The 21,682-nt window shown below is 54.1% G+C and overlaps 7 protein-coding genes across 7 annotated transcripts; 2 read left to right on the forward strand and 5 right to left on the reverse strand.

Moving 5' to 3' along the window:
• Positions 1-199: 199 nt before the first annotated feature.
• ISF_02769 (glutamine synthetase) lies at positions 200-1,936 on the reverse strand (the record flags this gene model as incomplete). The annotated part of the gene is made up of 4 exons (XM_018846375.1): positions 200-1,150; positions 1,642-1,734; positions 1,800-1,835; positions 1,934-1,936. The coding sequence occupies 4 exons, from the start codon at positions 1,934-1,936 to the stop codon at positions 200-202; spliced, it is 1,083 nt and encodes a 360-aa protein (XP_018706103.1).
• Positions 1,937-6,592: 4,656 nt separating this feature from the next.
• ISF_02770 (hypothetical protein) lies at positions 6,593-10,637 on the reverse strand (the record flags this gene model as incomplete). Its single annotated transcript, XM_018846376.1, has 5 exons — positions 6,593-7,383; positions 7,470-7,551; positions 7,613-7,932; positions 8,292-10,392; positions 10,458-10,637. The coding sequence occupies 5 exons, from the start codon at positions 10,635-10,637 to the stop codon at positions 6,593-6,595; spliced, it is 3,474 nt and encodes a 1,157-aa protein (XP_018706104.1).
• A 670-nt stretch (positions 10,638-11,307) lies between these two features.
• On the reverse strand, positions 11,308-12,249 carry ISF_02771 (hypothetical protein; the record flags this gene model as incomplete). Its single annotated transcript, XM_018846377.1, has 1 exon — positions 11,308-12,249. The coding sequence occupies one exon, from the start codon at positions 12,247-12,249 to the stop codon at positions 11,308-11,310; it is 942 nt and encodes a 313-aa protein (XP_018706105.1).
• A 385-nt stretch (positions 12,250-12,634) lies between these two features.
• On the reverse strand, positions 12,635-14,350 carry ISF_02772 (Amphiphysin-like protein; the record flags this gene model as incomplete). The annotated part of the gene is made up of 3 exons (XM_018846378.1): positions 12,635-13,306; positions 13,395-14,089; positions 14,134-14,350. 3 exons carry the CDS (start codon positions 14,348-14,350, stop codon positions 12,635-12,637), a joined length of 1,584 nt encoding a protein of 527 aa, XP_018706106.1.
• A 659-nt stretch (positions 14,351-15,009) lies between these two features.
• Positions 15,010-16,437, reverse strand: ISF_02773 (Amphiphysin-like protein; the record flags this gene model as incomplete). Its single annotated transcript, XM_018846379.1, has 3 exons — positions 15,010-15,032; positions 15,083-16,310; positions 16,402-16,437. The coding sequence occupies 3 exons, from the start codon at positions 16,435-16,437 to the stop codon at positions 15,010-15,012; spliced, it is 1,287 nt and encodes a 428-aa protein (XP_018706107.1).
• A 643-nt stretch (positions 16,438-17,080) lies between these two features.
• ISF_02774 (cysteine desulfurase) lies at positions 17,081-18,831 on the forward strand (the record flags this gene model as incomplete). The annotated part of the gene is made up of 3 exons (XM_018846380.1): positions 17,081-17,336; positions 17,399-18,222; positions 18,409-18,831. The coding sequence occupies 3 exons, from the start codon at positions 17,081-17,083 to the stop codon at positions 18,829-18,831; spliced, it is 1,503 nt and encodes a 500-aa protein (XP_018706108.1).
• A 1,178-nt stretch (positions 18,832-20,009) lies between these two features.
• ISF_02775 (CsbD-like protein) lies at positions 20,010-20,651 on the forward strand (the record flags this gene model as incomplete). Its single annotated transcript, XM_018846381.1, has 2 exons — positions 20,010-20,318; positions 20,382-20,651. 2 exons carry the CDS (start codon positions 20,010-20,012, stop codon positions 20,649-20,651), a joined length of 579 nt encoding a protein of 192 aa, XP_018706109.1.
• Positions 20,652-21,682: the final 1,031 nt, after the last annotated feature.

Raw genomic sequence — 21,682 nt, forward strand, 5'->3', positions numbered from 1 at the left:
AAGACAAGAAAATATACAGATAACGCCAATATCCAGATCATACGATCTTGTACAAACCACGCCATGGAGGGAAATAATGACCAATCATCATCAAGTTCTTTTGACACAAAAAGAGAACAAAGGGGAGGATAACTGCGCAGTGACTATATTGCAATACAGCCATTCTACTTTACCTCATTACGTTCCATCACCCGGCCGCTTACAGCTTGCCAAAGATGGACGTCATAAGGATCTTGGTGACACGGTACGGGTCGGCGTTGGAGGCGGGACGGCGGTCCTCAAAGTAGCCGTAGCCCTTGGCGGCGGTCTCGCGGGGAATGCGGATAGAGCAGCCGCGGTTGGCGACGCCGTAGGTGAACTGATCGATGGAGCCCGTCTCGTAGCTGCCAGTGAGACGCTGCTCGTTGTCCTCGCCGTACTCCTTGATGCATTCCTCGTGGTGGGGCTCGAGGTTCTTGAGAGCGGCCTCGATGTGGGCCATGCCACCCTCGACACGCATCTCCTTGGTGGAGAAGTTGGTGTGCATGCCGGCGCCGTTCCAGGCACCCTTCACGGGCTTGGGGTGGACCGAGACCTTAACGCCAAAGTCCTCGGCGACGCGGGAGAGGAAGAAGCGGGACATCCAGAGCTGATCTCCCATAGAGATGCCCTCACAGGGACCGACCTGGAACTCCCACTGGGCGGGCATAACCTCGGCGTTGGTGCCAGAGATCTGGATGCCGGCGTACAGGCAGGCCTTGTAGTGAGCCTCGACAATATCGCGCATGACGACCTTGGAGGCACCGACACCGCAGTAGTAGGGGCCCTGCGGCGCGGGGAAACCGCCGACGGGCCAGCCGAATGGGCGGTCATCGAGGTCGAGGAAGGTGTACTCCTGCTCGAGGCCAAACCACGGCTCGTGGTCGGCGTAGGCCTCCATCACCTTGGCGCACTCGTGGCGGAAGTTGAACTTGTTGGGGGTGCCGTCGGGGTTCCAGCACTCGGCGAGAACGATGATGTTGGGGCTGCCGCGGAAGGGATCCGGGTAGACGGCACAAGGGCGCAGGTAGACGTCCGAGTTCTCGCCCGGAGCCTGGTTAGTGGAGGATCCGTCAAAGTTCCAGACGGGAAGGTCTTCGGGCTTGTAGCCACCTTCGACCTCTTTCAGAGTCTAAGCATGACGACATCGGTTAGCGGGCCTGCTCAGAAAGAAGAATAAAAACTTGGTTGCATGGGATGATGGGCTTCGTTGGGGAACGAGTGGGCAGAGTGTCGTAGCCATGACGCCGATGAGCCTGGTCTAACGCATGGGCTTATCGCAGAGGGCGGTTTTTGTGCGGGGCAGCAGAAAGCTGGAGTATGATGAGGCTGAGTGGGCTTGGAATGACTGGGGGCTGGGCCTCTATTCTGGTCGTGGCTGAGCAGAAAGTGGTCGCCAGGCCTTCCCGATGCAAGTGTGGCTGAATAGGTGCTGGCCGCAGGAAAAAGTGCCCTGCACCAGCCACCAGTGCCCGCGCCCACAATGACAAAGCCCACTAGCGCCCCTCGCCTCTGCATGCGGGACAAATCGGGCAGTGCGACACACACAAGGGCGTCGCAAACGACGGTTGTGTAGATGAAATGCAAGGGAAGTGGTATCGATGGAATTGGGACAAGACATACTCGGGACTTGGAACGGGTCTCGCCGGTAGAGTCGATCCAGATATACTCGGCCATAATCTGGCCCTTCTGGTCGAGCTTCAGGTACTTGTTGAGCTGGGATGAGTCAGTATTGCGGTTCGATGGCAGGGTAGAAGGATCGGATCGGGGGCGGTGCGTACAGTCTCCGTTTTGGAGATGAAGGCATAGCGGTTCGACTATTAGAGGCATGTGGTTAGCGAATTGTTCGAATTGATTGCGTTTTGCATGGGCAGCCACGCGGGTTCGCGTGTCTGTTGATGATTCTGTGACGTACCATGGTGGCGGTTTGTGTGTGTGTGTGTCTGATGCAAGCAGCAAGAACGAAAAAGGGAATACGTAGAATCTACCACGAGGGTATTAGGGATGAGAGAGGAGGATGATATCAAAGCAAAAGAGTAAGAAAAATCCGGGGATGGAAGACGGCGGGAGGGTGGCGGGTTTTATCCTGCTGGGCGCAAGAGGACAAGACAGGACAAGACGAAAAGTGAACATGGTGCAGAGAGCGCGCGGCGATCGAAACCAAGGACCTGCGCCGCGGGCCCACCAAAGATAAGGCACTGGGTGGAGGGTACACACCCCCTCCAGCTCAGGCGACGCCGCGAGCAGCCACGCCAAGAGGGAAAAGGTGCATGAGACGTCTCGGTCTTTGTTTTTTTTAAATAAATAAATAAATAAATAATAGAGAAATTTACAATGAATGCGTACTTGCTTTTTGCTTGTTTATTCATCTATCAGTGACCCTCGCGACCTCGGTCTCTTGTACATCACACTGCCAACATGTATTTGAATGTGTGTCTTCACCCGCATATTCGCTGAACTAAGAACTTGGAGGGGTAGAGGGGGGTGCGCTTGTGGATTTCTGGGTGGGGCGCAGGGACTCTGGGGGAGTGGCACGGCGACGGCCTGATTCATTCCTCATGTGCACTGCGATTCCAGGGCATCACAGCACTGTAGCCAGCCGCTGGGAGGGCCCTGGCGGGCTCTCGTTCAGTGGCCGAGGTACCGGGCCCTTCAGGCGGCAATGGCACCTGTAGCTGAACCGAGCCCGCCCGTCACCCAGCCAATACCTCCCCGGCCTCGCCGCGCTAGAAAACCCCAGGGACCCGAATACCACCATCCCCAGGCCTTTTCCTTATCAGCAGCCCCTCCGGAAACACACTGGCTAGGCGGTTTCGTAGTTTGAGGCGGTCATCAGGTGCATTCTGGCAGGAGGGGGCCCTCCATAATCCGTATTTTTTCCCCTTCCCCGGAGCCAACCGCCCACCGCCCCGGGCAGGTACAAGGCGAGGTACCGACCACGAGTACCGCCGTATGCCCGTGCCGGCCCATCGGTACCCGGGTACAACAGCGACGGCCGTATCGAAAGACTGGACACACACGCCCTTGCATGTACTTACCCAGGTACATGTTTCTCTGTTCTTTCAGGGACCCTCAATACAGAAGAAAAAAAGCGCAAAAAAATATTTATTGTATGCAACAGAACGGAGGGGTGCAGGGCGTGTAAGAAGGCGCCAGAACACGCGATAAGAAAACAGCAGCCCAGCTATGTACCAAGTTGGGAGAAAGCTCCCATTCATCACGGAGCCCTCATTACCAAGGCTGCTTGGAGCGTTACAATGAAGGCGTTGAAAACAAGAGCCAAGGCTTGCCTTGTTATTCGACGTCACGGTACGAGGCCGTCTCATCAAGCAAAACAAGCGCCACAGGGCTGTGCGTGTTATTTTTGGATGTCTCGGTAAGGCGCAGCAGCACAAACCAGCCAAACCGGACAGTACCTGGGTAGGTACATATACGGTGTGGTACAGCGTCCGTGGCGAACTTACAGGGCATTGATTAGTATCATTCCAGGCAGTTCTCACACGAGCGAGCCGGCTGGAGCCGCTTCTCCCAGCCCCCTTTTTTAAAACATCGTGTCTTTTTTCGTCCGTCCGTTTGGACGGACATTCCGCGTCCGGCTTTGCAGTGACTCGCCCAACAACGTTTTCTTCTACGTATATGTCTCTAATTCATTACAGCTATTCCGAGCGCAATTTCACGTTCCTCGTCAGAGTCGTCGCATATAGCCATTATTAAATTCTGTGTGCACAATATGGCTTACGCCGGATACTCGCGGAGCCGCAACTACGCCGTCCACACACCCCCCACGGCCGCTGGGCTCGGCCGGCCTGCCTTCTAGAACGAGTGCCCAGCCCCAATCAACGACAACAAAGCCCACCAAAAATGACAAATGGAAAATCAAAAGTGCCCAGGATTGATTATCATACACAAAAAAGATGATATAGCGAATATTAATGAAAGAAAAAAATAAATGGAAAAAAAAAAGGAAAAAGTTTCAGATTTTGACAGGGAATAGCTGATCAGCTGGAAACTTGTGAGGGATATACTTTCTGCGCCGCTTGATATCGCACGCCGTTGGGCCGAAAAGGACGCTACAGATTTGGAACAACGCAAAATTCGCAAATCGCGTGCTAGCATCTTCAGGACGGAGCTAAGACCGGCAGACGATGGGAGGTTGGTCTATCACGACTCGCGCTGGCGATGTCTCGAAGCTGCATCTCCCATCGCGTTGCCGACATGCCCACACACTTCGACGAGCAAGCTTGTAAGTCAGGCCTCTCTGACGATGTAGTCTCAGGATCACTACGCATTCACGGCATCTGTGCCCTTTCCTTCTCTCCCTCCCCCATCCTTCATATTTGCGTCTTCGGCAGGGTCACGGCCATGCGCCGTGACGTGCACGAGGCTCGTTGCGCAAGAGCTATGCGACTGAGCATCCATCGAGCTCCTACCTTGATGCTTGGCTACATGATGCTGACCGCCTGGGTCGGTATTGCAGATGGGATGGGCGGGAGCCGGTACACAAGCATATCAAGGGTCTCTCCCGTGTGTGGAACGCAGCACGGCTCAGACCTTTTTTTTTTCTTTTTATGTTGCCCTTCCCACTCTCACACATATGGTTGTTGTTCGGCGTGTCTCTTGTACTTGGTATCCCTCGTCTTTCTCGGGTATGTTTGTTGAAGATCTTGGTCGCAGAAGAGCTCACTCCACCACTTCAACTTTCGGTATCCGTATATATAATAACAGCTCCGGGTTATTGGTGTGTGCGGGCATTGCAAGCCATGGCACAGCACGTGCAGTGCTGACTCAGGCTGCAGTCGTAACATCGATGAATTGTTTGTTGATACATACCAAGTACATGCAATAATCTTTCGTTGCAGGTCTTGGCTCAATCAACTCTGCATCGGCGCCGTTTGATGCCGTCGCCAGCAGCCCATTGCTGCAGGCAGCTAAACTAACTAGCTGGCACATGTCAAAGACCGAGCCGTTAGTTAGGTAGGGGCGGCTCGCCTGTGTTAGCCCAATTCTGGGGGTCGTGAGACTTGTCAATGCGGAAGCGTGTGATTTGATCCTGCTGCAGTCAGCCTGACAGACAAGCTTTCAATCCTCCTCCATCGCCCGTACCTATTTAGGGGTTCGGCAATGTTGTTTGCTTTTGCTTTCAAGGTACCTCGCCGTTTGGTACAGCAGCATGTACCATGGGTTTAAGGTGTCGTGGTGTCCCACTTGGATCCTTCCCTTGGTCCAATCAATGCGGCTCTGGACGACGACGTTATCGCTGCCCTCCGATTGGTCCGTCAGCCCTTTGGGACGCTTTTTCTGGTTTCTTTGAGGAGGCAAAATTCACAACGCCTCGGAAGTGCCTATAGGCTAAGCTATTCAAAGTTTCGATCATTCCGAGGTTAACTAATTTTTGATTCGATCATTCTTTTTCGCGTGCGTCACAGCGAACGCCATGAAGGTTGGTGATTCAAGTGATTTGTCGACATAATCTCTTGATAGTAGGCAGTTGGGGGCCAGCGAGGCCAATATGCATCACCATCAAACGCTAAAAACTGACCCCAGTTAAGCCATCTTAATTACCATTCACTAGATGGATAGATAATCATCAAAAAAAGACGGACAAGAGCGACCGAGCCACATGCTTCAGCGGCATTTCAAACCAGCTCATCATCAACGCCCAGTTTTCGTTCCGCGCTACCTTATCTCTTCCTTCAACACACACCCCACAGGCTAGTTGACTTGTTCTTGGTTTTGTTGAAGGTTTTTGTCGTGTGCAACGTCTTCCCTCCGTAATTATCCCGCCGCTCATTTGTCCACGACAATCCGCCGGCCCTATATCGGCCGCCGCCCCAGCACTTCATTCTTCCTCACCTGCTACTCTCCCCCGGCTTTATTCTTCACATCATCCCCACGCTATTCAATCATTATTAAACCCCCCGCCTTCCGATTTCCCCGATCCACCGCTCTCAGGACCCTGCCCGCTGGAGTGACTCGCATTCTGGCGCATGTGCGCCCCCCCTCCTCTCCGTAAACGGAGCTTTCACGCTCCAGCACAAACCACCAAGTCCCTCCGAGGGAATAACAAGCGATCCAATAATACCAAGGGTATTCGTTATCTCTCCTGAATTATGCTCACGCAGGCTTCTCCCCCACAACACTTTACAGCTCTCTCGGCTATCCTGTCACTGATGCATTGGTGCCTGGCGTTAGTGACCCTCCCGTCTTGCCATATGCCCCGGACCGACTACGCGAAAGCTGGCGACTTTGCGGGAAGAATAGCCGGGGCGGCATGTGATGGCTGTAATTGTTGGACCAGTGTAGCCTCGCATACGTCAAATTGCATTGTCAATTTTTGCTTTATTATTTAATCTGTGATTTTTAACCTCGTTTATTCTATGCTGATCCGGAACTGCCGATCACCTCCAGATTGAGGCAAACCCTACTGTCCAGGTGCGCACGAGATACCTTTCTTGGCATCACCCGCGTCACAAATCTTTGCATGCTGTCATCATCGTGGTCCATACTTCCAAGTTTTATGCACGCACGAAATGCACCACCACCACAACCCCTCGGCCCCTGGCCATCCATCCCTTTACAGCTTGGTCAAATCCTCCACCGGGATGCCCCAATGCAGGCTCGTCAGATACATGGCGCCGACGCTGATCGTCACGGCCATCAGGAAGTTGACGTCATTGTTGTCCAACAGGTCGAGCCCGCTCTCGACCACCCGCGACGGGAGACCCTTGGTCGGCGACGACGGCGGCGACCCGGCTGACGACTCCTTGCCCTCACCTGCCGCCGCTGTCGTCGTTGTCGTCGCGTGCACCATCGCCCGGGTGCCGCCCTCGCCCTCCACGATCTTGCCCGAGCGGACGTCCCGCACGGAGCGCTGCAGCAGTGCGCCCAGCAGACTATCCAGCAGCGTGCCCGCGAAGCCGCACGCGACCAGGAACCCCAGAAATGCGCGACGATCCGCCAGCGTCCACGGCGCGCCGCCGCCCAGCGTCGACGCCGCCGCCTCGCCGCACGCCGGCAGGAACACGAAGCCGACCGTCACCATGAGCAGCGAGCCGAAGAGCCCCGCGGCGAGGCCCAGGGGCGTCACGCCGCCGTTGGTGCCCGGCGGCACGCGGCGCAGGCCCAGCGAGGTAATGAGCCGCGGCCGCGCGGTGGACAGGATCCCCAGCTCCGAGCTGAACGTGTCGGCCGCGACGGCCGCGTAGTTGGCGATGATGCCCACGACCAGCAGGTCCCCGCCGTACGAGTAGCACATGGAGCCGGAGGGGTCGTCGGTGTTGGGGTCGGCGTAGGCGGCGGCGCGCTGGCGGAGCTGGCGCGCGTGCAGGATCGAGAGGATGGATGCGACGAGCGAGTTGGCAAGGACTACTGCTTGTTAGCATCTGCACCCCATAATCGTAGAGCCTTATTCTCCTTCTTCTCCAAGCGTAGACGGGCGTAGGTCGACTTACCTTGAACATGCGTTCTGGGACCCTCAGCTCCGGACGCACCAGCTGCGCTGAGCGTGAGCTTGGCCTTGACGTCCTTCTTGATCTGCGACACCAACTCATTAGCTCCATGCCGCTGCGTAAGCTTCTAGTCGGAGAGTACACACCTTTGTAACTCGAGTTCCTGCCAGGAAAAACGCAACCAGGAGCGCAAAGGGCATGTTCCACGGGTGGTACGCGTGCGCAGCCGCCGTCGCCGTGGCGGCCACGAGACCCATTGGCGTCAGCGACCGTCGGGCCGCTGCGAAGACGATGAGCGCCAGCGTCGCCGGGATGGCAATGACAGGCTTCATGATTATCGGTGGCGGTGTTTCCCTGCTTTGGAAGGGGGTTTGGATGGTGTGCGCCTCACCCGGGGATGCTGTGGTGAAGCTGTTGAGAAGCTGAAAATGAAGCTTGGCGGGGGTCCAGAAACGGAGAGCTTGCCCTGGGTCACTCCGGTCAGGTCGCGGCCCGCGGCTGCAGCAGATGAGCCTCCACCCTTCAACAACAATACAAAATCAATATTGGCGTTATACAATCAAATCGGAAATCTCTTAACAAAGAAGGTAAAACTTTGTATTTATGCGCACGCTGTCCTTGTCATCTAATGCTTTCATATCGCAAGTACCCCCCCCCCATAACGTTACTCCCATATCATATTACTACCCGCCCCCACGCCATGCATTCAAGAACACCCCAATGCGTATATATATACAATCAGAAAGGAAAACTCAAATCACAGAAACCGCCTCTATTGTCCATTTCCGGCAATAAGAGTCTCCAGCTCCATTGGACTCAACGTACTTCGCCGTCTCGACGACCTCTTACTCGATATGCGAGTATCTCGCTTGCGCTTCTGCACTTTCAGATGTCCATCGCCTGGCTCACGCGTGGGAGGCTCAGAGTCGACCTTGACCGGATCGGTATTCTCTAAGTCATCCGCCCGCTTATCAGATCTGTCGACAGCTCGGTGCGGCCGTGTGTGCTTCTCTGCTTCGAGATTTGGACGATCATCGCGTGTCGAACGATGCGAGGCTCTTGGCTCGCTCAGGCTGTCGGCGGGTTTCAGGGTGGTAGATCTGCTTCGTACGGCTAGGAGCTTCGCACGCACTCGATCTGCATCAGCTTCAGAGGCAGCAAGCTTGGCCTCAATATTAGACATTGTCAACGGGCTTTGCTGTGGCATTGGCTCCGCCGGCTTCGGGAAAGGCTTATGTGGTGTTAATCGGCTTGTACGGCTTGTGGTGCGCTGAGTTGTCCGAATCGTCGACTTGTGTAGCCTGGTCTCATGCAGTTCCGTCTTTGGGCCCTGCTCTTGTTGTGTCTTTGGCTCTGGCTTCGTTGCCAATTCCTTCTCGACGGGGTGCTTGTTCGAGGGTTCTGGAGCCTGTGCCGGCTTCGATAACAGTGCTTCTTCTAGCGATGTAACTCTTGTGGCTGGTCGAGGATTGGCGTTGGCTCTCGTGACAATTCTTGTCGGCCAGCAGCCGGGTTGCTCAAGGCCTCGCTTCTGCACGTGCAGTTCACCGGCCGCTGGCCGCTGTCTCTGGGTAGGTGCTGGGAGTGAGCTACTGGATAGGCCCACTGGCTGCTTCCTCCTAGTTGCCACTGTGTCTGGTACTTGTTGAGATCCTCGGTTGCCTGCAGAAGACGAGTTCCGCAAAGGACTCAACTGCGGAGGCTCCGGTAGTGGAGTTGATTCGCGAGAGGTCTCATCTACCGCATGGTCCTCAGCTTCGGGTGATTGTCCCGGTATTTCTTGTGCTTCTTGGGGCAGTTCCTCTGACCGTTCCGGATCTTGTTTGACCGCATCATTGTGACCTTCCTCTGCCGGGACTACTATTGGGGCTTCGTTCACCATTTCGCCACCATATGCGGGCTCTTCCAGATCATATGCCGCTTCTTCCTCGTCATAGTTGTCAGATTCGTTGTCACTGCGATCGTAGATATTTTCGTCTTGGTGTTGTGCCCGCTCCTCTTCATCGGAAGCTTCCTCGGAAAGGGGTGCCAGGGTAGAGTCTCCAATAGCGCTCGTTGTACCCGTCAATCTCACAGAGCCCAGGCGGAAGCCAAGCTTGAGCTCGTCCTCTCGAATTGGGCTTCCACCCGCGGCCATTCGCTTTCTCCATCCGTCAATGAGAAGCATGGCGTCCTTCCATCTGGTCTCCATCTTCACCCATCCTTCCTTGAGACGATTAATCTCCTCCTCGCGGACAACAACCTCCTCGATTGGAACAAATGACGGATTGTTCAAGATGTGGCGCAGATGTTCCATGACACCCTCGAGTTCTGAAGACATGTCCTCCAAACTTTGTTGTTGGTTGCTTTGGGTATGTTCCGCCTTGACATCTTCCAGCCCACTCATCTCTCGCAGTTGATCCATTGCTTGTGACATGAGTGCTAGAACAGCCTCATTCTCCTCGCTCAAGTTTTGCGACAACTTGGCTAGCGACACTGTAGATTCACCCCGCAGGCTATATTCGTCCATCAACATGCCACCAGTCTTGGTCGGCGAAGATGGCTCCTCATCCACATTGCCCGTTACTGTTATGGTCGTAATCGCAGGGTTTGCGCGCACACCACGAGCTCGTCCGGCTTCGCTAAGCTGTTTCTTCAGCGTATCGATCTGCCTGTCTCGTCGGCGCACCTCGGTTGCGCACGATGTCCTTGTCTGCGCAACCAAGGCCTTGGTTCGTGCCAGCTGCTCCTTGAGCCCGCGCATTGCGGATTCGGCAGACTTGAGCTGTGTCTTGGCGGCGTTCTCGGCCGCCGTGGCAATCTCGAGCTTCCGTTGCGCTTCTGCGTTCTTTTCTTCCAGTTTAGTTATATCGTGAAGTTGTTTTATATTTTCGGCGCGCAGCGAGCGCATCGTCGTCGATAGTGTTTCTCGGTGGTCGGCATCCCGCTTCGGTTTCATTGTTAGAAAAATACATGGGCAAAGTGCTCAGATGCGTGGTAAAAAGTGCTTACATCGCGCCGCAGGATCAAGTCGTTCACGACACTGATGATGCGCCCGGCAGTCACCGAAGCGTCTTCGCACTTTCCGTGGCCGGCAAAGTCGATCGTCTGGCCATCCCTCAGCAGTCCGCGGGACAGGAGCTGGTTGTTGATGTACGCCGAAGCGGCGCGCAAATTCTCCGTTTCAACCATACTGACAATTCACGAGAGACCATCCGCTATCTTGCGTCTGAAGCAGTGCTCTCGCGTGTAAGCGAATATGTACTCCTCGGTATGCAAATATGTTAGCGCTGCTGGTGGGATTGTTTGGTTGCTGGGTGGGGGAAAGTAAACAATCAAGACATACGCCCCACATTACTTGACAGCCGTCATCTTATTTACGAGTATGGATTCGTGCGACATGGATGCGAACGATCCAGGATGAAAAAAGATTGCTTGGTTTTATATATTCATTTATAAGTCTATTTACAGTCCGCATTGTCGCAGATATTACGCAACGTCGAAACGGCGTTTACATCGTTTGTGGCCGACTATCTTGCACCAAAGTGCTAGCCACAGTGCGATGCGTCCCTACGAGGAGAGACTACATGTACCTAACCACCTCTAGAACAATATTCCGTATCTATAAAAGGGTCAGTAAAGGCTATCCTGTGAGATTCATCCAAGCAGCGTAGTGACAAAGGAACCCATTCAGACATAGTTGAGAAGATTTTGGTAACGCGGTTGTCTTCACCATGCGGCAAAAGGCAGCTAACCGATTGCACTCTGATGGCCCCGCGGCGTCATCCTGGTCCAGTGTGTATAAGATGAAGAAGATTAAAACTTACATGATTCCAGGATGTGCTTCATATTCCGACTCCCTTCATGCCTCCGGTCTGAACTTGCCGCGCTTCTCTTTCATGGCATTGACCTTTTCCCTGTCCTGTTGGAACCTCTTCATCAAAGCGGCTTGCTCATCCTTGCGGCGCGCGCGTAGTTGGAAGCGGTAAAAGTCTGTCATCTCGGACTTCTTCTTGCTGTCCTTCTCCACCATGCGACGCTTGGCCTCCTCAGCCTCGTACTTGCTGGCGGGCGCCGTGCGACCACCACGTGTGACCGTAACGAAACCGTCCTCATCAGGCTCGTTGCGCAGTCTCTTGGCCAGCTCGATGGCTTCCTTCTCCTTGCGATTGAAGGCGTTGAAGAAAGCGTGCACCGACCTTCGAGCCGCCGCCTTGTCCACCCGCGAGTCTCGCAAGTGGGAGGATATCCAGGGTACGCCAAGTGGTGATACGCCGCGCGATGACTCGTCCTCCCAGACTGGGTATTTCTTCGTCTTGTTGGCCTTTGAAATAGCCTTCAGAACTAGCTGCACGCTCTTCTCGTCAGCAAGAAGCACGACGGCGGTGCTGCTGCTTCGTAAAAGCTTCCTCGTCCAGATCTCGGGTAGTTGTATCGCTTGTCTTTCTTTTTCTTCTTCTTCCAGCTCCACATCGTCTCGCTTGCGCTTCTTCGCTATCGTATTTATCTTGACAGTCTGCGCAGGATCGAGGGAATGCGTGGCACTGCCCTCGTCCTCAAAGCTGATGCCCTCGAAGCGGCCCGCGCCGACGAGCTGCGTGAATACGGCGCGGAAATGTTGTTCTGTGCTATCGGCTGGAATATTCTTCAGGAACAGTGTGCGCGAGTCGTTCGCAGTCGCAATCTTGGGCGCATTTCGTCGTAGGCGGATTTCGTGGACGGCGGTTTCGGGGAAGGATGGGCAGGGCGGCATCTGGATTGGTAAAATCACAAACTGATCACTCCCCGCATCTATGCGTGCCATGTTGACGGCTAAACAGAACTGTGCAGTATTTTCAAACTCTGCGTAAATGCTTTTCTAAGATGCAGCTGCTCCAACAAGTTTAGTCGATAGAAAAAAAAGCGTCGCCCGGTCTTATCGATAAGAGCCGACTGGTGGTAGACCCCACGCCTACCCTGCACACGAATTGCAACTTGGACAACAAAAGAAATGCTGATGAGAGGAATTGATAGACAAAAAAATGGAGGCTGGCCGTCATCATTATTTGGCGGAATCAACCCCCTGCTACGACATATGGGAGAGTCTTGGGCGTGTGCTGCCACAGCACAGTCATGTATCCATGTACCCTCATTGTAAGATGGTGGATCTTGTTGCAGGCGGACAAGATAATAATATTGGTAAAGCTACCTTATACTTCAATGACAATCCTTCCTAGGCCTCGACTCACACAAGATAGCATGTGGCCCTTTTGCTCTTCCGGTTCCAGCGCACTGCCTCTATGCTTGACCTGGCCCTTTTTGAGTACAATCTTGCAAGTACCACAGTTGCCCACCTCGCAGCTCGAAGGAACGCCCGGGAATTCACGACGCAGAGCTTCCAGCAGACTCTCATCCTCGCCCACATTGATCTTCTTGTTGTCCTTGTTCGCTACAACAGCCTCGAATGGATCACCGGAGATGTCGGCAGTGAATGCTTCGTAGTGGACTTCATCGTGCGACAAGCCATTTGCCTCGACGGCCGCTTTCGCCGCCTCCATCATCCTGGGCGGGCCGCAAACGTACAGCTTGCTGTTCCAGGGCAGTGTCTTGACGAGGTTAGGAATATCCATACATTGACCCTTGGACTTGTCGTAAATCTTGACGCGGTCGCGGAATGGCTCCATCCTGTCCAAGAAGGCAGCCTCTTCGGCTCTGCGAGCCGCGTAGTGCAGTTCAAGACTATAGTTGATCTGGTGCACCTTCTTCATGACGGCAATGAAGGCGGTAATGCCGATGCCTCCAACGACGTATACGTGGTTGCTGGACATCATGCCGTGCTTGACATCTGTCGTGATGCGGCCAACTTCAATCATGTCGCCCACCTTGACATTTTCGTGTATGTATTTGGAGCCGCCGCGGCTATTCTCTTCCAGAGAGATGCCAAGTTTCAAAGCTATTGCCGATTCCAACGCCCCCCTCATCTCCAGAGACGATCGAGTATGTGCGGATCAGGCCATTTCCGAGTCGTAGCCTGGCGTGAGCCCCAAGAAGCATCTTCGGTAGAACCTCGTCAACTTCTTTTGTATCCAGCTTAAGCGAGATGATTCGAGGTGTCTCCTGCTTTCTTTCAGTGACTCTGAACTTGCGCCACACTTCCTCGACTTTGGGCTCCGTCTTGCGAAGGGCCTTTGCCACACGGTTCTTAAACATGCCGCGGCTCTCATCGCCTAGAGCTTCGATGGCTGCCAACTTCTCATTCATCTCGTGGTTATCTGTAACGCGATGCAAATATTCTTGTATCCTCTCAATCGTCCAGTCGGGCCACTTGCGCTCAACCAGGCGCACCTCGTCACCGACAGCCACGGTGCCTTCCCGCACGACCCTGTAGTACCATCCGGTGCGGCTTGTCTTGTATGTCGTCGGCGCAAAGTTCTTGAGCGAGAACCTATGATTGAGCTTGTAACAAGGCTGTCGCGGCAGCGAGACCTGAAGCTTCAAGCTGTCACCAAACTGAATAATGTCGCCAATGCAGACGTTCCTTTCGTTCATGTGCGCCGTCACAAAGTTCTCGCCAAAGCCGCCCGGCACGAACCTGTCGGCGCGCTCAGGGTAGCTCTTCCTCCAGTCCGGGTAATGGGTAGAGCAGTCTGTCATGACGATGTGAGCTGTTGAGCCAGCAAGGTGCTAAGCACGGACGACTGAGACTTACAACCCAAAATAGCTTTGTCCGGGCCTCCGTGAAAGGTCAAGTCATGCCAATCACCCTCAATCCCAAGCTTGCCGACCTTGACAGGGCAAGAGTGAAGCTGCTTGTCGATACCAGACATGGCGTTAATCCCGGGCATTTTCTTCTTGCCAGAGGAGCGAATCTCTAGCAGCTTGTCGGTTTGAAAGGGCGCCGCCCAGTCCACATCGGGGTTCAGCATGTTGGATGAGGACCGGAGAGACTTGAAATCAGCCAAAGTAAGGAAGCAATTGAAACTTGTCCGAGTTGTGTGTGAGAGAAGAATGCCTGCCCTAGGATTGGATCAGGCTGCCTTACACGGTGACCGGCCGGCCCAGTAAGAGGCGTGTATTTATAAAGGCGTAGTCCGCACAGTGCGTACACTCGGGCTAGACTAGGCCGGCGTGCCATTCATTCACACTGTCCGTCTTCACGAGGATCACACCAACTTCCAATCTATTACAAAGCCCGCACCAGTGACTACTTAGCAGCAGTTAGTGGGAGCAGCTGGCCGCAGAGACGCTTAGCTGGAGGTGTCATATTGTCAAAAGATCCTTCCAATCGGGGGTCAGTTCCCCTTGGGATCCAGGGGTCAGTTCCCCTCATCCGGCGAGTTGACCCCGCGTGCGCTACACTTGTCTTCCGTCAGCAGAGCCAGAGACGATGTATTGGAACTGTGTGTTTCTTTTGTGCTATACCGCGTATTATCCTACTAAACATAAATCTTTGATTTGCGCCGGTTACTTCGCCATCTATTAAGATCAAACCGTTCAAGTCGTGAACCTCCAATTCAGGAATCCGCTTACACCTAATTAGGTGTGAAATGCAATGAAGCCACAATACGACGCACATATCCCCACCTCACGGCAGCTGAACATAGTTTCCTATATGGCAATTAGCTTATTGTCGAACTCGAGGCGAGACTTCCACATACCAGGAAATTGGCCCTGCTTGCCTCGCAGTTTGCCAGTCCACCACTCGTTCTCGTTTTGTGTTCTTTGTACAATTTCGATGACGTCGCCAGCCGAAAAGCTGAGATCGCCATCTGCCTGGGCAGCGAAATCGTATAGCGCAGTTACTGTTTCGGCTTGCTTTGCACCGGCCAGGTGACTGGGCTTCGGCTTCGGTGGTGGCGGCTTCGACTTGGCCGCCGCGACCATGGCCATGCTGGAGTTTCCAGCACTATACGGGGGCGGGGCGGATGACTTTGCGGATGCTGTGGAAGTTGGTCGCTGATAAGCGCTGACCTTTGGGCTAGGCTTCGACGCTGGGCTGGAGGCATCATTGCCGTATGTGAGAAGCGCTGGCTGCTTGCCGCCTTCGAGAGCCGGTCTGGGCTGGTACTTCGGTGGGCGTCGCTGGCCAGTCGTCTTGAATCGCACAATCGAGAGAGCCTCAACTTGCTCTTGAATATCGCCGCGCTTTTCGTGGAAGGCCTCCTCAATATCCCTCGTCAAATCAAAGTATCCAATATCGCAGCGCTGCATTCGCTCGTGGAGGGTGTAGAAGATGTTGAGCTGCATGTAGTAGAACGACTGGAAAAGCGGCTGGATAAATTGTGCTTCCAGGTGGAATAGCTTGGGCAGCTCATCTTTCAACAGAGAGTTGAAGTACTCGAAATCTTGTGTGGCCTGCTCGACATCACCCTCAGCCTTCCACATTGCCTTCTCATCCTTGGCAGAGCGCTCCTTTTTGTCTTGTAGCTTCTTGAGGGCCGCACGGTGACGATCGTAGTCGAGCTGCTTGTGGTCGCGCTTCTGTGCTGTCTTTCGGATGACTTTGATGATATCGAGAAGTTCAGTGGCTGGTCTGATGACCCTAGTCTCAATCATATCCAGCTCCGGCGCGAGGGTTTCTTGAAGCTCTTTAACGATGGACTCGTACTCCTCACAAGCCTCGATGCCCTCCGGGTTGCCCTCAATTTTCATCGAGGTGGGATCAGACATGCGGCCAGAGATAGGCTTGTAAATTTCCGTCATGGCCTTGCTGAACCCAATTTGGTGGTTCAGCATGCCATTGATAGCGTTGAAGTACTTCTGTGATTCCATATGCAGCTTCTTTGTCTCGGTCTCGAGTTCTTGAAATCGGCGCTCGGCGTCCATGTAAACCGCATCCTTGGTATGCTCGCCGATGTTGAATTTCGCCTTGAACTGTTGTGGCGCCTGTGGTGTGGTGCATTAGCTACCGGTCGCGATGCCATCGAAAACTGCGCGTGGAGGGGTTGCCCGTTGCGTCACAGGAGGGGTCGCTTACTCGGACCATACTCTTAGAAAAGCCTTTGAAACTCATTGCAACGGGTTGCCTGTCTGAGGACTTTCAAGAAAATGTGATGGATGAAGTGAAGGCGTCGTGACAGGCGACGATGCTGTCGCGAGTGACCCGAGTGGTTGCGGAAAGCTTGGGTGCTCGTGGAATACAGAGCGGCGAAAGCAGGTTTAATCGCTTTGCCGCTGGGCGCTGGGCGAGCTGGATCAGTGACGACGGTGCCGTGGCTGTGCTGTGTATTGTGGCGCACTGCTCCTTGTACGTCAGCCCGGCTGGCGAAGCACAGGTACTACAAGGCTAAGTCCCGCAAGCTGGTAACATTGTATCCATCATTGTGGTTCCGGAAAATTCGTCCCCATGGCACCTCAAGATCTTCCATTCCCTTTATAATATCCTAATGCCGATATTCCCTTCCACTCTGCTCCAGTGCTGCACAGAACTACATCCATGTACATAGCTTGATACTCCATGCCCAATCAATCATTCGGAATGTTTCTCCGGGCCAGCCAATCAGCAAGTAGATAATGAGACCCACCTATCCCCGACCCCGAGCCGAAGCTGACCTAACAATTTCTTGAGATTTGCCATCCTCAATAAAGGTTGTGTGCCAGCTATCTCCGCTCCTCCATCCTCGCCACGAACATCTTTTGTCAATCGCCACATCACAATGGCTAGCCTTTCATCGTGTGCGATGCGCTCGGCAGCCCGTCTGGGCCGTAACTCAGCACTTGGCGTGTCTCTTAAAGGCACTGCTCGTGCGGCTACGATTATCGGCGGCGCCAGGAGGCGAACATACGTTACCGGGTCGAAGCCTAATAACGCTCAAGTCGAGACAGCCATCAAGCTGGACAAGAAGGACTTTGCTGGTATCCCCCCTTCAATGATGCAGAATGGCAGCGAGATGAAGATTAGCCCCATGGCAGGTATGTGTCTGCTTGCGCGCGAAATGCCCTCAACGAGCAGAAGAGTTAACGTGAAGTCGCAGAGGTCCTCAAAGACGCTGCTATTATGGAGGAAGGACAACGGCCAATCTATCTCGATATGCAAGCGACGACGCCCGTTGATCCCAGAGTCCTCGATGCCATGATTCCGTACTACGTCGGCGTCTACGGTAACCCGCACTCCCGGACACACGCCTACGGCTGGGAGAGTGAGAAGGCTGTTGAGGAGGCCCGTGAGCACATTGCCAGCCTCATTGGTGCTGATTCCAAAGAAATTATTTTCACCAGCGGTGCGACGGAGAGCAACAATATGAGCATCAAAGGTGTCGCCCGCTTTTTCGGGCGCTCCGGCAAGAAGAGACACATCATCACAACACAGACCGAGCACAAGTGCGTGCTTGATAGCTGCAGACATCTTCAGGATGAAGGCTTCGAAATCACATATCTGCCAGTACAGAACAACGGTCTGATCAACATGGACGAGCTCAAGGCGGCCATTCGCCCTGAGACTGCTCTCGTCAGCATCATGGCTGTCAACAACGAGATTGGTGTCATCCAACCCATCGAAGAGATTGGCAAGCTGTGCCGCTCGAACAAGATCTTCTTCCACACCGATGCCGCTCAGGCTGTTGGCAAGATTCCCCTCGATGTCAACGCAATGAATATTGACCTGATGTCAATCTCATCGCATAAGATTTATGGCCCTAAGGGCATCGGTGCCTGCTACGTCCGTCGCCGTCCTCGTGTCCGTTTGGACCCCCTCATCACTGGCGGTGGACAGGAGCGAGGTCTTCGCAGTGGTACTCTGGCACCCCCACTGGTCGCTGGCTTTGGCGAAGCTTGCCGCATCGCCAAGGAAGAGATGGAGGTACGTGACTGTTTGCTTGTTTATGCTTGAATTTTGTGATGAGTTGCTCTACATGCATGGCTTTCTGAATGGCCCGTGACAAGGCCATTTCATGTTGATCGAAGCGATTGTCTGATTTTGTTAAATACTTCGCCGTTCTTGTTACTGGATCGTTTCCAATGGCGCAGCTACTAATTCGGGCAATAGTATGACTCTAAGCGCATCAAGGCAATGTCTGATCGCTTGCTCAAGGGGCTCCTCGCCATGGAACATACAACGCAGAATGGCGATCCCAATGCATTCTACCCTGGCTGCGTCAACGTCTCCTTTGCCTACGTTGAGGGCGAGTCGCTACTGATGGCGCTCAAGGACATTGCCCTGTCGTCGGGTAGCGCATGCACTTCGGCTTCTCTGGAACCCAGCTATGTTCTCCGTGCTCTCGGAAACAGCGACGAGAGCGCCCACAGCAGTATTCGTTTCGGAATTGGCCGATTCACCACCGAGGCTGAGATTGACTATGTGCTCAAGGCGGTCGAGGAGCGCGTTACTTTCCTGCGCGAGCTGAGCCCACTGTGGGAGCTTGTTCAGGAGGGTATCGATCTGAACACGATCCAATGGAGCCAGCATTAAGGTGACGGAACAGGATGGGAAAATTGGGATGGTACGATAGAGAAACTTGCCACCCGTATGGCAGGAACACGGCTGGAATTCGTGTGTATAAAAGGACTGTACAATAATGATACCTCTTGTAATCAACTTTCAGGAAGGCATGAAGCAATGAATACATCTAGATTGCCCATGGCGTGGTGCAGCTAGAGTAGCTCGGACGTGGTGGTATAGGACGGGTCGACCAGCTCAAAGTCGTTTGTTCACGTTGGTGTTTTGATAGAGTGTTGAAGAGCTCAGCGGTTGCATGATAGCGACTGTTGGCTGTAGTTCGGGTCGAAGAGGATAAATCGATGGTTGTCTGTATAATTGCTTGTCATTTCGGCCATGATCCTTGGGTGTTGCACCTTTCCTTCATTTGTCTCGCGACCGGGCACTCCTCCGGCGGTTGTTTTAAACATTAAGACGGCGAATCCCATAGCTTGAAAGAGGATATGCCTTGCAACTACGTAATTCCAGGGTGGACTTAACATCTGGTGGAGAGTGTCACTACGGAACGGCAATCGGCACAGGCCCCATCTCGAAGAGTCCACCAATACACCAGCCACATGCGTATGCGAATGGAGAAGAGGCAATTGCGTGAATGGTTCCTTTAAGCAAACATGTGCAATATAAAACTGAGCATTCTTTCATTTTCCTTGATTTCGGGCACATCAGCGGCGTTCTGGTTGTTTCTGGACGCCCCAGCCACAGCCAATGTGAGCCCCACCGACGACACACAGTGTGGCACCTGCCTGCCTCAAAGAGCATCTATGACATCACCACTACGAAAACTTGCGCCACAGCAATGCTGGAGCGGCGTCGTGACTGGCTCACGATGCGGGAAGCTACCTGCAGATTGGAAACAGGAAAGCACTGGGAAGGGGTTGCCGCACATGTCAGATGGAGGGTTTCGCGAGCTAGTTGATGAAGAAAAAAAAAGCTCGCCAGGAAGGAGGGGCATCGTGAAGCTGGGTACAACATGGAAAGAGTATAAAGCTATCCCACCCCCGCCCTCCTCTTACACGCATTTTCTCTCCTCTCCAGACATCAAACAAATCTCCCACTCTTACTACCCTTTCCACCACTATCACAGCCCTACTTCCACTCTTTACGCTTCACTCACAACAACCACCATCAACAACAGCAACAACACCGTCACCATGTCTGACCAAACCAAGGACCAGCAGACCCCCTCCACCCTCCAGTCCTACGTCAACTCGGCTACTGGTGCCGTCCAGAGTGCTCTCGGCGGCCTCACCGGTAACACCACCCAGCAGGCTGAGGGCCAGGTTACGCAGGAACAGGCCAAGACGGAGCACGAGCAGTCCCAGGCCGGCATCAAGGCGGGTGGCGTCAGCGTCTCGAGCGACGGCGGCGTTGCCAAGGACAGTGCCGACCGATCTGACGGATCCTGGAACCAGACCATCGGCTCCGCGAAGGAGGCCCTTGGCGGTCTCGTCGGCCACGACGTATGTTATACTCCCTGGCCAGCCATGGGCAAGCAAGTGATCTGTACTAACAGCAATCATTAGGGTTTGAAGAAGGCCGGCCGTCAGCAGAACCTCGAGGGACAACAGCAGGAGGCCAAGGGACAGCTCAACGACCTGGCTGGCGGCGTCTCTGACCGTGCCAAGGGCGTCGTTGGCGGTGCCATGGCCACAGCGATGGGCGATGAATCGGGCAAGGCCCACTACGACCAGCTGCGCGCCGACGGTAAGGCGGCCCAGCGCGGTGTTGAGGCGGATCTCGAGAAGCGTGCCGAGGCTGAGCAGGCTGAGCAGGCTAAGAAGGATCAGCAGTAGAGGATTGTGTTTGCGGCTCTCATAGAAGCCGGACTTGTACCCTTTTATACCTCAAGACTGTCTTTATGCGTAACGATATCATAGTTCGGTAGCCTTGATTCATGTTTACTTCAATCACCTTGACTGCTCCGTGGATAGCTCTCACAATGCCGCGCAAAAAAGGCGATTTCTGAAAGTTGGTAGATTGAGTTCATTATAGCTAACTAGTCATTAAATTTGTATTTGGCCAACTTGTCGTTGTCAGCCAGACTTGCCAATCAGCAAGGGCAAGGGAAGATGCAGCAGTTGATGGGAATTGGGCAAGGGATGATGAAGCAGAAGCGACCAGGGCACATTTCACCCTGCTGGCCACCTCGCAGCCCAAGTTCGGGGTCTTTATTGTCGTTTTCGGTTTCGGCGTGCGGTTGTTGGGGGTCTGTGTAGGTCGTTCCTTGTTAGCCGTGACCATGCTATCCTCTGCTCTAGGCGGACATTACCCATTGCTTGGTGGCGCCCTGGCTGGCTGGCGAGCATGGCGGGCTCCGGGGTCGCCACCTTGACGCTGTCTTGTGTAGCGGTCGCGGTCATGACTGTGTGGTTGTTGTGTGCAAGATTGGCGGCTCCGGGAGATGTAGGTTGGAAAGGGGAGGAGGGAGGAATGGTCGCAAGCTGCGCCTCTGGAAAAGCCATCGTCATGGGATGGGAGTGGGCGCGGATCGGCCGCCAGCCCCGCCACGTTGTTGGCCTGAGCCACGACGGTCTACCCGGTAGTTGTTGGCGGGTGGTCTTGGTGGGCGCTACCGTTGGGTTTTTGTAGGGGAATATGTAATTGATATGGAAGAAGAGCTTGAACACAAGTTTCAATTAGTATTTACTTGAGGGCCGTTTGTCGAAGCGCTGATCGGCCGCGATTGTACGGAAATAGCAGGACCAGGTAACTTGAAGGGTACTGAGTTGGACTACCTACCCTATGTACAGTAGGGTGTATATACAGTAGTAAGCCACGCACTGTGCCTATACCTACGTACGCGGGAGGATCAACCGCGGATTTC

Source organism: Cordyceps fumosorosea (assembly GCF_001636725.1).
Source record: "Cordyceps fumosorosea ARSEF 2679 chromosome Unknown scaffold_5, whole genome shotgun sequence".
Lineage (NCBI taxonomy): Eukaryota > Fungi > Ascomycota > Sordariomycetes > Hypocreales > Cordycipitaceae > Cordyceps > Cordyceps fumosorosea.